The 12,914-nt window shown below is 29.1% G+C and overlaps 2 protein-coding genes across 2 annotated transcripts; one reads left to right on the top strand and one right to left on the bottom strand.

Annotated features, from left to right (window-relative positions):
- Positions 1 to 408: 408 nt before the first annotated feature.
- Positions 409 to 6,499, bottom strand: LOC124929801 (protein ALP1-like). Its single transcript, XM_047470192.1, has 2 exons — positions 6,332 to 6,499; positions 409 to 1,431 (listed from the first exon to the last, which is right to left on the bottom strand). The coding sequence occupies exons 1-2, from the start codon at positions 6,497 to 6,499 to the stop codon at positions 445 to 447; spliced, it is 1,155 nt and encodes a 384-aa protein (XP_047326148.1). The 3' UTR covers positions 409 to 444.
- LOC124930683 (WD repeat-containing protein 36-like) lies at positions 6,342 to 12,831 on the top strand. Its single transcript, XM_047471018.1, has 13 exons — positions 6,342 to 6,495; positions 6,593 to 6,689; positions 7,013 to 7,159; positions 7,219 to 7,334; positions 7,505 to 7,659; positions 8,171 to 8,259; positions 8,553 to 9,087; positions 9,500 to 9,634; positions 10,177 to 10,331; positions 10,426 to 10,505; positions 11,146 to 11,257; positions 12,315 to 12,389; positions 12,485 to 12,831. Exons 2-13 carry the CDS (start codon positions 6,600 to 6,602, stop codon positions 12,632 to 12,634), a joined length of 1,839 nt encoding a protein of 612 aa, XP_047326974.1. The 5' UTR covers positions 6,342 to 6,495; positions 6,593 to 6,599; the 3' UTR covers positions 12,635 to 12,831.
- The last annotated feature ends 83 nt before the right edge of the window (positions 12,832 to 12,914 follow it).

Below are 12,914 nucleotides of genomic sequence, written 5' to 3'. Positions count from 1 at the left end.
TGAACCTTTATAGATCCGCCTCAAACTAAATCTAACAAATAAAATATAATAAAACAATTTCTCAAAGGTAGACCGGACCCAAATAATAAGTCCGCCTCTCATTGTTATCTTACATGCTATAAATATTTCAATATTATTTAGTAAAACCCTTAATGGCTTTGCTTATTGGCTTTTGTATTTATTTAAGTGAATTATTATTTTTTAATTAGATATATTATCAAATTTAATAACATTTATTTATTCAATTCCAGTTTCACCTCCCAAACAGTATTGAACTCTCGTTTACTCAAAAGTCAGTCAAACTATTCATTTTCTATCAGATATGTTTATCAATACACACAAAATGTGACAATTGTATAATTAATTCAACTAAGAAAACTCTCAATAAAATAAATGTTAAGACTCCATATAAATGAATAAATTGAAAAACAATGTACTTATCTTCTATTGAGAAGGGTGGACCTTCTTCGATAAGTGGAGACACACCATCTCCCTAAGACCACACTTGTCATTGTCTTTGTAAACTCGAGGCTTGTATAATATCGAATCATTAGAAGCCGACATGTTCATTTGCACCTCATCCTCAAAATCGATGAGTATGTTATGCAAAATGCAGCACACGAGAATGATCCTTGGCAAACGATTCTTATCGGGCCTCCACATCACCCCTTGAATAATCCTCCAATTCTCCTTCAACCGAGTAAACGCTCTTTTCGCTATAACTTGTGCATCATAAATCCTTTTATTGAGCCCAATTTGGGAATCCGAAAGCTCCTTTCCTCTATAGGGAGTAAGTAGCCAAGGCAAAAGAGGATAACCTTCGCCCCCCACTAAATATTCTCCAAATTCTTCCTCCAATGTTATCTTTATTTTCCTTCCACTTAGCCGCTTTGATTCTTCAACAAGTGTAAAGAAACTCGAGTTCCTCAGCACGACAGAATCAGACAAGCTCCCCGGCCAACCAGTAACCACGTCAAGAAATCTCATATCGGGTCCTACGATTGCTTGTAGGAGCATACTATGATTGTTTTCACTATCACACCAAACTCCATTCGATTTGTCGAGCGAGGAACTCATCAAGACGCGAGTCGTGTCGATCACCCCACAGCAGTTGGGCAGCCCTGTTTTGTCGAAGAATTTGGACTTTACCTCTTCATTTTCGGATTCACTAGTCGGCCAACTGAGATGGTGGAGACCTCTTTCCTCCATGACCTCCACAAACCGCCAAGTTATATGGGCAACTGTTGATTTGTTAACTCCAAGTGAATCACCAACAATTGAGAGTGAATCTCCTGAACTAAGCCTTTTTAGAGCAATGGCTACACAATCATCAAGTGACAATGGCTTCCCATGAATATCAATGAAATAAGAACATTTTTTCACCCAATCATCCTTCACCAATGAACAAATGTAGTTGAACAAATCAATATCCTTGCCAAAAAGAAAACACAATACATAATTAGAAGAGAAATCAATAATCATAAACCATGCATGGATGATGGAGCCATGGAGTTGTATACATATAAGTTATAACACCAATAAGAGACCAGTCACAAATTAATCTTTACTATTATATATAAGCTTTGAATTTCCATAATCAAATTAGACAATTGGATTCATCAAGGGAACAAAAAAGCAGGTGGGATCCATAAGAGACTACATGGCCTTCCATTTGGGTTATTTGAAATAATTGATCATCATTTCACATATTATCTTTATATATTAATATTCTTTCAATCTTTTAATCAAATAATCCATTTTTATAGTTCATGTTTGAAGGGTTATTTCGATGCTGCAAGTATATACACTAAACTAGATGTATCTCACTCATAAAGTGACACCTATTTACAACTCTTTTGTTATTTTTTTTTATTTTTTTTTGTCTGCATACAAGTGGCGTTGATTTAGTGGATACAGGGCTATTAGTAGCATTAAACTAATATATTTGATGTGATGTGAGGTTTAAATGATCTCTTAATTTCTATTGGACTGAGTTAATGATTGTATGGTTTTTTTTTGTAAGAACTATTTTCTTTTCTAAGAGTTTCACAAATTGATTAAAACAAAATCCCAAACATAACACAGTTCACAAAAGGTTAATCTGGATAAGAAATTCTAAAGAAAAGAAAGCTAATCATGAAGATAGAAAAAACAGAGAAAACATGAATTAATCGATCGGAAAAACTCACCATTTTCTTTCTCCTTGACAATCTGAAAATGCCCTTCTCCTTCCAAGGCAAGAAAGATCAAACTGAATCATAGATACATATTATAAGTAAGGAATCAAGAAGATCATCATCATAATCATCAAGAAATCTTCTTTCAAATTAGAACAAATGAAACAGGCTTTCTTAAAATCATCGAATGTTAGAGAGAGAAAGAGAGAGAGAGGAGAGAGAGAGAGATCATACCTGAAAGAAGGACGCCGGAGAAGAAGGCCGGGAAAAAGCTAAATTGATAGAGAAAAAGAGAGAGGGGCTTCTACTTTTAAACTACTCTATTCCCTTTCCAGTGTTTCGCCACTACAAAATAACAGAATCTTTTAACCGTCCACGTGTTATTGACGGACTATCGAACGGTTAGATTAAGTAGCGAAGTGGAGGTGTTCAAATTAGTTAATCTGAGTCGTCCATTTTTAGCATCAGATGTTTTAAAAGTTATCCACTTCATACGTGGCAACACTATCATGGTGTAAGTATTATGAACTCGCCACAGTGAATCGTGCCCCCAATACCCCCAATTTTCTATTATAATAAAAATTTAAAATGTTTTCATTAATGAAATAAATTACTTTGGATATATAAAAGATTAAAAAAATGTTAATATAAAAGATTTATTCAAGCAAGATGTAAATATTTGGAAAAAAAATAACTTTATTTATTGAGTTAACTTTTCACCTAAAAATATTCTACTTTACTTTAATTATATATTTTTTATATTAATCTATAAATAAATTTATTTATATATTTTACTTTAATAAATTTAAAAGTGATTATTATTAAAATAGTACCTTTTGTTTCAAATATATATATATATAATATTTAAAAACAAAATACATAAAACTTAAAAAAATTAATAAAAATATTATAATGAGATAAATACAACTTTTATATTATTGTAATGAATCATTTTGAATAAAAATAATAAGATTTGTTACATAAAGATATAAGTAAACAAAATATATATTGCTTTATAATCTTAATCTTGAAGAGAATTTGTGTACATATTAAGAATAATTAATTTAGTTTTTAATTTTCTTTCTTTTTTAGATTTACAGTCATTTTGGTATATAGTTTTTATTAAAATGGAAAAAAATATCAAAAAATATATTTTTTTTCATACACTTTTTCTATTTCATTTCACCTAAAAATATTTTATTTATTTCAGTTATATTTTTATTTTATATACAAAAAAAAAGTACTTTTAATTCTTATTTTTAATTTATTAAAATTAATTATGATTAAAATAGGATCTATGTATTATAATAGGCTTATTAAATCAAATAAGCTTGAAGTGAAAATAATATTCCAAAACTCAAATGTACCTTTTTTTTCTTGATTTTGATTTTTGCAATTTAAATGATAATTTAATATTTCTTCCATATATTTTAAAGTCTTAATATTTTGAATATACTCAATCTTAATATTTCATTTATTTAGTCCAAAAATTAAAATAAACAAAGGTTTATAATTTAGTTGGTAATCACCACTCTTCTAGTATAGTATAGGACATTGCTAACTCGTGGTCATCAAAATTAAATTATGTATTTAAATGAGAATTAAATTCAAGACCTTAATTCAAATAAAAACTATCAAAAATAATTTTATACACTTTTTTTTATAATACCAAACAATAAAACCTATGATTTTAATTATCATATTTTAATTCAATAAGACTATATATATGGTAATTAAATATTCAAATATTATAATAAGAGTTTATTACTAAACAAATATTTATTGGCCATTTTTTTTTGTTGACAAAGATTATAAATAGTATCCTATTTAAGATTATTAATGCAATGAATTACATGAATAATTTATAAATTTTTATTTCATTTCATTTAAATAAATTAATCAACTTTATTGGATATATATATAATCAAATCCATCAAATTTGAATTGTGTACAATTTTTACACCATTTTAGATAAATATACTCAACACTAGAAATTGCAGAAAAATATAAATTAAAAATAGATAAACATTTTCAATGTATTCTAAAATGAATAATTATAAATTTAAATAATGTAACAATGAAATATAAATTATTCAAGTCTCAAACTCAATTCACACTCGAAACTCTTTAAATTTCTAAAAAATTAATAAAATAATTTTAAATCTTTCAAATTTAATAATATTTTATATGTGAAGGAATTGAGGATTAAGAAACAAGTTTATAGCACATATTATTTTATGATACATATGATCATACTAATTTGAAAATCTATTGTATATAAATATTGATTTTAATATAACAAATAAATCATCAATACATTTATATCATATTAGGGTAATATGCAACTCATTTTGATTTCATATATATATATATATATATATATATATATATATAATACTTAATTTTATTTATTTATTTAAGAAGTCAACACAAACTTCCATGTTTATTATTCTTAATTACTTTAATTTAAAAAGTTTTAAATGATAATTAAATTCATATTTTATCCTAGTAAATGTTACTTTATTGAATTAATATATCAAATATATTTAAAATAATATTTTCAAATAAAATTATTAGTAACTCACACAAATGAAATAACATATAAGATTAATCAACTCCATATAGTTTAAATGTCAAAAGTTCAATAGAACAAATGTAAATTTAAAACATTTTAATTTAAAAGAAAAATCATATTTGTTCGGAATTCGTCTTACATAACTAAATAAATTTAAAAATTTATATAAAAATCAGCAAATGATGAAATATTTAATACAAATGATTGTACAGTTATTTATGTCTTTATTTGTTTTTAATTATATAATGATCAAGTTTAACCTTTTAAATTGAGAAACTGAAATTAATCAACTATTATGTTTGGATGTCAATTAAGTGGTTTAAACAAATTTTAATATTAATTTATAAAATCATCAAAAATTGTAATTTTCTATTCTTGTATCTTTTAATGGAATATTTATTTTAGAAGAAATATGAAGAATTTACAATGGAGATTTATTATTAGCTACATTTTTATTACATTTGTCAAGTGTAATTCAATTAACTATAATTTTTTTTTTTTTTATAATTTTTGTTTTACAACTTTCATTTGTAATTAGAACAAAGACAATTGCAACTGCATATCCTATTCCTATAAAAATTGTAAATTCTTTTTTCTTTTGTGTTGTATTTTTGTTGAAATCTGCAACTTATTCTTTTATTATTCCAATGCAAATATTTTACACCACTTTCTCCCTTAATTTTAAAAATTATGAATAACAACTAAAATTTTAATTATGCTTCTTTGATTTTTCAATCTTAAATTCTTGCTAGTTTTTATCTAATCATCACTTTTGATCCAATATTTCAACATCTAATTAATATATTTCATGATTAAATTACTTGAATTAGACTTCTTAGTAATGACATTCCTTTTCATTATTTTTTCTCATTAAAAGATGATTTAATAAATTAAAAAAATAGACAATTAATTAAAACTCATAGCAAAGAGTAAAATGACTTGCGCATTGATTTATTGAATAAATTTAAATTCGATCATAATTATACTTCAATTAAAATTTTATATTCAATCTTATATATATTAAAAGATTTTAAAATAAAATGATTATTTCAAAATATTTTAGTATAAATGATTTAATTTGATTGAGTATTTATTTAATAAATATTTAATTAGTTATTCTAAGATAAAATATATTATAAATAAAATTAAGTGTTTAATTTTGTTAAAATTTAAAAAATTAAATTATTTTTTTTTTATTTGAAATCAACATTAATTTTAACAATTATAAATAATATATATATAAAATAATATTATTAATCTTATTAAAAAAGTTTATAAAAAACATAATTTTAAAATATTTTATAGTAAATAAATAAGTTAAATGTTAAATATATATTATAAAACTATTAGATGAATGTAAGATGTAAAATAATTTATAATAGTTTAAATGAAACTATTTAATTACATGATTATGCCTTATTTATATTTTTAATAAAAGTATGATTATAGAGTTGAATTCTAATTAAAAATATTTTAATTGAAAATGAAATAGTAAAAAATATTATAACATATATTATATTTTTTTCCACCTATTTTTATTTTAGTGATTAAATAAAATAAAATTAAAAAACCTAAATACTAAATCCCTAAACCCCTTCTTCTTCCCAAGGCGCCTTCTTCCTCCTCCCGGAACTGCTCCGACACGTCTTCTTCGCGAACCCTCCCGACCCTCCTCTTCTTCGCGACCGGCGACCGGAAACCGGCGACCGAAGTTGTTCGACCCGGTTTCTTCTTCGACCACAGGCATGTATATCTTTGTTCTATCTCATTTGTTTTGTGCAGCATAGGCATGTATCGAAGATAGTATATGTTCTCATGCTTATTTTGTTCTTGATTGCAGTCTCTAAATGGGTTCGTCAAATGTTAGAGGGATACTAACTTCGTTTAGTCCGTCATTGAACTTCTTGGCTATCTGTTCTGGGGATGGTCGGATTAAGGTATACACTATGTTCTTTACTAGAAATCTATTAAGTTGGAATAAAAGATGAAACCTTTGAATAGTAATTGATAGATTAAGTATTTGTAGGATTGTATTTCTCTTTTCTGTTCATGTCGGTAAAGTTTTGTTTACAATTTTATTTGCAAAAAGTACGTTTTTCTTTGTTGCTACACAAATGGAAGCCAACTTGAATTCAGTGGTCATGAAGAAATAGCTAAAAAAAATAAATCCACACAATGACTTCACTTAAGGTTTTTAGATGACTTGTGTTGTGAGTATTATTTGATTTTGTTGCTTTATTCATTCTATGTCTTGCCTTAGGTTTGGGACGCTATAAAGGGGCAGATTCAGACCGAATTCGCTGATATTTTCTCAAATGATGATGGCCCGGGTTTATTTGGTAAACCTCAAAAGGGGCACCTTTCAATGGATTATACATGCATGAAGTGGATTTCTTTGGATAAAAAGGTCAGATCAATTTTAATATGAATTCGTCTATTTGGTGTTGAATCTATTTTATTTATCAGAAAAAGAGGAAACTTGAAAGCACATTATTAGTACTGGGAACTGGCGGTGGTGATGTTCTTGCCTTGGATGTATCGGCTGGTCAATTGAAGTGGAGGGTTAGTGACTGTCATCCTGGGTAAGATTTTTTCAGCAAGTTTTATGTTTCAGTTGTCAGTGAAATTGTTTTAACCTGTTTTATTTAATAATTGCCTTCTTTTTTAAGCTTTTCAAAAAATTAATATATAGGATAAATAGTTGCCTTCTCTGCATCAGTCTGACCTAAATCTTTCCTTAATTATTATGCAGGGGTGTCAGTTCTATCTCATCTCCTAAGCATGATTCATGCATTTACACTGCAGGAGCTGATGGAATGATTTGCAAGCTAAATTCTATGACCGGAAATTTGTTGGAGAAGTTTAAAGCTTCAACGAAGGCAATATCATCACTGTCTGTTTCTTCAGGTTTGTCATATTAATGTTTCTCGACATCAAATATCAAGCATTTTTTCGTTCTTTAAAACAAAAACCATACCTAACATTAAAGAGACCTTGACTGATGGAGCTCAATGAGCTATTGGTAGCTCTTGCCTTAGGCTATGTTTGATTCAAACGAAATTGAAATTAGAATTGGAATTGTGGGTCCAACTCCAAATCCTTTGGTTTGTTTCATGACTTAAAATAAGGAAATATATTTGAAATTGTATATAATTTTTTAAGTTTCAATTCCAACATTTTCACATCAGAATTGCAATTCCATGATTTCTCCAAACATAAGAATTGAATTGTAATTTAACTATAAAATTGGAATTATAGCTTTAGTGTAATGGATGCTCAGCAAGATATCAGATTCTGGTGCTTGTAATGTTTCTTATTCTTATGGGCATCCTTATTTAACTTACTAGATGGGTTCTTGATTAGCTTTGATTCTTACTTGGTACTAACGTTATCATCTTGGTTGATGTCACTATACCAGATGGAAATGTATTAGCAATCGGTTCTGCTCAGATGAAGGTTTTCAACTGCTCTGATCATAAAAAGATACAGAAGTTTTCAGGCCACCCTGTGAGTTTTTTTTTCAAAAACAAAATTCTATGTTTCGCATGCCTTTTCTGTATCAGTTTGCTTCATTGTTATGAATGTTACTTTGAGCTATTTGGATGTTAGTATTTTATGTCACGATCATGATCTCAATTCTCAATGGAAAATTGCCAAAGCTAAAAGTAAAATTGATAATTTTTTGGTACAAGTTTTTTTTCCCTGTGGATCATGTTCATGTAATCTTTCAGATCATTATAAAGACTACAATGTAATTTTTGCCTTCATTAAGTTGATTATGTCTTATAACTGTTAAACAGGGACCCATCTGTTCCATGACATTCACTGATGATGGGAAATACATACTTTCTTCTGCTTCTTCTGAAAGATACATTGCAATCTGGAAACTTGATGGTGGAAAGAAAAAGTCAGCCTGCTGTGTTCTTGCAATGGATCATCCAGCTGTGTTTCTCGATAGTTGTGTTGTTGAGACTGAAGATACAGATTCTCCTGCTTTTTATGTGCTGGCTATATCTGAAACTGGCATTTGTTACTTTTGGTATGGTCAAAATATTGAGGAACTAAGCAGTAGCAAACCTACAAAAATCTCCCTATCAGTTGATTTCACTGATAAGGCTGCCATTCCAGCAATATTTGCTTCAAAATTGCAGGGTGTTGTAAAACCTGCTTCTGTTCACATATTTTTGGCCCATGGCTTGCTAGTAAAGCCATCATTTGAGAAAATCTTAGTCAATGCCGGTACTGATGTAAAATTGAGTTGTTCTCTTACTGGCATCCTACTGCCAAACAAGCAAGCTCACAAAAAGAAAAAAAGATCAAATAGAAATGATGAAGGCAAGTCAAGACTGATCAATACTCGCGTCATTGTTATCATTTTAGTCTTTTAGCTGTTACAGATAGGTCAAATAAGTTATATGATGCTTTAGTTTATGGCTAGGAAAAAAATGTTTGAGCTTGTGTATTTTTTTAGGAGCAAATTGATTTTTTTTTATTTCATTTTTAAAATGAAGTCTGTATTTGGGTCTTCTTGGTCCAAATGTCATCCTGAGAAAACTCATAAGCTTCCTATTCTTCTGTGGTTAATTTTTTTAGACCAAGGTTTTCTTTTTTCACGGAGGAGCCTTATGTGATTTTAACAAATAGGTGTTCTAGTCATATGGGTCATTTTCTCTTCTACGTACAATTTTTGCTCTTGAATTGTATTTGAAAGTCTTATGTTAGTATTTTTTTTTTTATATATAAGCAGTTACTGCACTAGATCGTGCAAATGCGGAAGATGCATTGCTTCCTATTCCAAAGATTCTGGGTTTGCATGATAAAAAGGGGAGCCAATGGAATTCAGACAAGTTGGAAGATGAGTTAATTCATAGCAGAAGTGGAGGTAAGTTGATATTCTTTCATATAATCTCCTTACCTGCTTATGTGAAATGGTAGTTGATGGATCCTTTCATATTCTATGTTCCCTAGTTTAGATTACTCAATTTGTTGATTTTTTTTTTGTTGAATCTTTGTTTTGTTCCAGAATATTGGTCCATGATAAGCATGTGCTTTGACCTCTTATCTTCTCTTTAAACTGGTGTATCCAATTTCTCATTTTGAATTAATTGATGTCACCAATGCAGATATTTGTTCTACATTTTTTAGAGCTGGTTCAGTATAAGTTTTTTATTATAAATAATCTGTTTTTTGGAAAAATAAATTCTTATTTGATAAAAAAAAATGCATGATTTGGGGTTATTTCAGTTAAATGATTAAAATATTCTTGTATTTAATAGTTAATATCATGTGGACCGTCCCTGATCTCTGCTGCCTATCCAGTGCCCAATACTGGAAGGTGCGGCTGGATCACTTTTTGATTTGAAAAGACATATTATTATGGTCAATTGGTCATTGATTCATTATTTGCATTTTGTCCTCTTACAGATGAAATGGAAATTGAAAGGCCTGCTATTAGCATGGAGAACAAGCTAAAGGATCTAGGGATAATTAACTACAAAAAGGATATTCCTTCCGAGTTATTGACAGACTCAACAAAATTGTTGGGTTTAAGTATTGAAGATAATGTGTCACAGAAGAAGGTCTGCTTCCATTTTTTGAAATCTATTTGTTCTTTGGATGTAACAAATTTTTGCAGTTGCTAAATCACAATATGATCTAATGTTTTTCCACCAGATGAGAACAGCTGTTTTGTCTTTGGAACCTAGTGAAGCATTCAAGCTACTGGAATTATCGGTGGCAATTTGGCAGTTGAGGTCTGTTTCTCCATTCATTGTCCCTGTTTGTTACTGCCTAATGAAGATATCTATAAGCCACTTTTGAAACATCATGTCTTGTGCAGTAGTTTTTGTTTTTTTGCTTAAATTCATTCTGACACTAGTAATGCAAAATTGACTATTGGTCACTTGGGCCTGGTTTGATGAATGGTTATTTTTGTCATTTAACCCAAATAATCCAATTTTTCATCAAACAAGTTTAATTCCCCCACTCCTCCAAAAAAAAAAAAAAATTGGTTTATTTTAAATAAAAGAAACTACATCAAAGAAGCTCTTGATATTTTTATTTAATGCTTTATAAATAATTTTCATTTACTTATGTAATATTCTACTTTAAACTGGTGAAACTGGCCTAGTCTTAAGTGTTGGGATATCTTCTTTGTTGGACAATGGACCCATTTGGAAACATCTATTATTTTTGGGATTCAGATATAAATGAGAAACAACTAATGAATTTTTGAATTTGTTCCTTGACCAACTTTAGTTTTCAAACGTTTCATATATTGTGATTATCTTCAGAAAGTTTCATAGATTAACTGTAGCTTTATTACAAGACTACTTTGTTGGTATATTATGCATTACATTTTGATATGAATTTGTGTTGTCTCTCATATAACAGAGTATGCAGTGGGAATCATGTTTTACCATGGATTTGTTGTATATTGGTGAACCACAGTGATTTCGTAGTTTCTCAGGAGCCATCTTCCGAGCTGTTCGATTCATTACACAAGGTATTATGTTTTTGAAGGTTAACTTGTCATTATAAACAAAAAAGGCCAGCGGAAGAAATTAGTTTTGTGTACATGCTACTTTTCTTTGTATGTCTAAGTATTTAACTACTTTTAACACATCATTTGTACAAATGTATCAACATAATGGCCATTTTGTATACCTTGCCTTCTTTGGAAACCAACGAAAATGGGAATGGACATGTAACTTTTTTGATGAGAGAAATGGTTTCCCACTAGGGTAGTTTTAGTAGCAAGAGTCTTGCCTAAGAGACCAAAGGTCTCGGGTTCGATTCCCACTGAGAACGCCTTTAAGTTGAAGAGGGAGGTTGTGCTAGTGTCCTAAAATTCAAAAAAAAAGAGAAAGAATGGTTTGTATAATATAAAGTAGCCATTAGTGTCTGACCAACTTAGGCATTTGAATTTCATCTTTTGAAGCTCAATAGATCTTTATTGCTTGCAAGATGATTTTTTATCCAATGCACTAGTGTGATATGTTTCATCTCTCTTTCTATCTCTTTAAATTTCTCAAATTTACCCATCCACATTAGCTCAAGTGAAAATAGTTATCTATTAAAAAAACTTCAAATTTGTTGTTCAAATTGTTCAAAAAGGATTACAGTTCATTGATAGAGATTCCCACTGAATTCAGATTCAGTACTAACTTCTATTTCATAAGTGTCATTTGAGAGCTTAATGTTGTATTTTGACCGTTGGTATCATTTTCTTCTTTTTTTTTTTGCAAAAAGGAATTTAAACCTTGTATTCATACAGAATTTTTATTCCGATGCTGAACATCCCTGTTCTCATTTTCAAAAGCAAAGATATACATTATAAGTTTTATCCTACATTTCATCTGTCAAACAAACCTAATCAGATACATTGCTCACAACATGCATTGTGGATGAGAATCCAATCCTCATTCTTTTCACATCTTGCATCCGTTTTTCTTAAAACTTTATTCAACTAGGAGCTATCTTTTGCTCACATACTTGATTCAATTTGCAAACTTTTATTTTTAATCTCATTCTTTTTTTTTTGTATTGTTACCTTTTTCCAGCTTACCCAATCAAGAGCAACATCAGTGCAGTCTTTGTTCCAGTTGTCAGGTCGATTGCAACTCATTGGGGCTCAGGTAGTTCTTTATGTTGATGATTGTTCATCTTATAGTAGTTGAAAAGACATTTTGATGATGATGCTGTTTCAAAATTGTTTTGGGTATATTATTAGATTGAGAAGGCTGTTCAGAATAAAAATCATCAAACCGCCTCTTATGGCGACAGTTTGGATGAAAGTGAAGATGATGAAGATGTTCTTTATGGCGAAGAAGAAGAAGAGGGAGGAATCCCAAGTGGCAGCAGCAGCGATAATGATGAGTAAGATTTTGTTAAATTTAGACCGATGAAGAGAAAAAGAGAAACCGACCACCAAACAAACCCATCTGCTGTTGAGATGTAATGATGTCTTGCCAGTATGCATTTTGTTCTTAGCCCACAATTTTGTCTTTGTTTTACAGATAATATATGACCAGTATTTAATTTTAGATTATTTGTTTGTTGTAGTGAAAATTCCACATTGGACATTTTCTCTTGTATTTGCCTCCAGGAAAAAAAATCTAAAATATTTTTGTCAAATTCAAATAAACTGACCAGGACAACAG

Source organism: Impatiens glandulifera, chromosome 3 (assembly GCF_907164915.1).
Source record: "Impatiens glandulifera chromosome 3, dImpGla2.1, whole genome shotgun sequence".
In the NCBI taxonomy this organism is placed as follows: domain Eukaryota; kingdom Viridiplantae; phylum Streptophyta; class Magnoliopsida; order Ericales; family Balsaminaceae; genus Impatiens; species Impatiens glandulifera.
This window is presented reverse-complemented; position numbering and strand designations above follow the sequence as displayed.

Coding starts and splice junctions, on each gene's coding strand:
- LOC124929801 (XM_047470192.1), bottom strand. CDS start 6,499: ATGCCTGTGGTCGAAGAAGAAACCGGGTCGAACAACTTCGGTCGCCGG. Junction 1,432..6,331: donor AGAAGGGGTTTAGGGATTTA/GTATTTAGGTTT, acceptor CTTTTTGGCAAG/GATATTGATTTGTTCAACTA.
- LOC124930683 (XM_047471018.1), top strand. CDS start 6,600: ATGGGTTCGTCAAATGTTAGAGGGATACTAACTTCGTTTAGTCCGTCA. Junction 7,335..7,504: donor GTTAGTGACTGTCATCCTGG/GTAAGATTTTTT, acceptor ATTATTATGCAG/GGGTGTCAGTTCTATCTCAT. Junction 7,660..8,170: donor ATCACTGTCTGTTTCTTCAG/GTTTGTCATATT, acceptor TCACTATACCAG/ATGGAAATGTATTAGCAATC.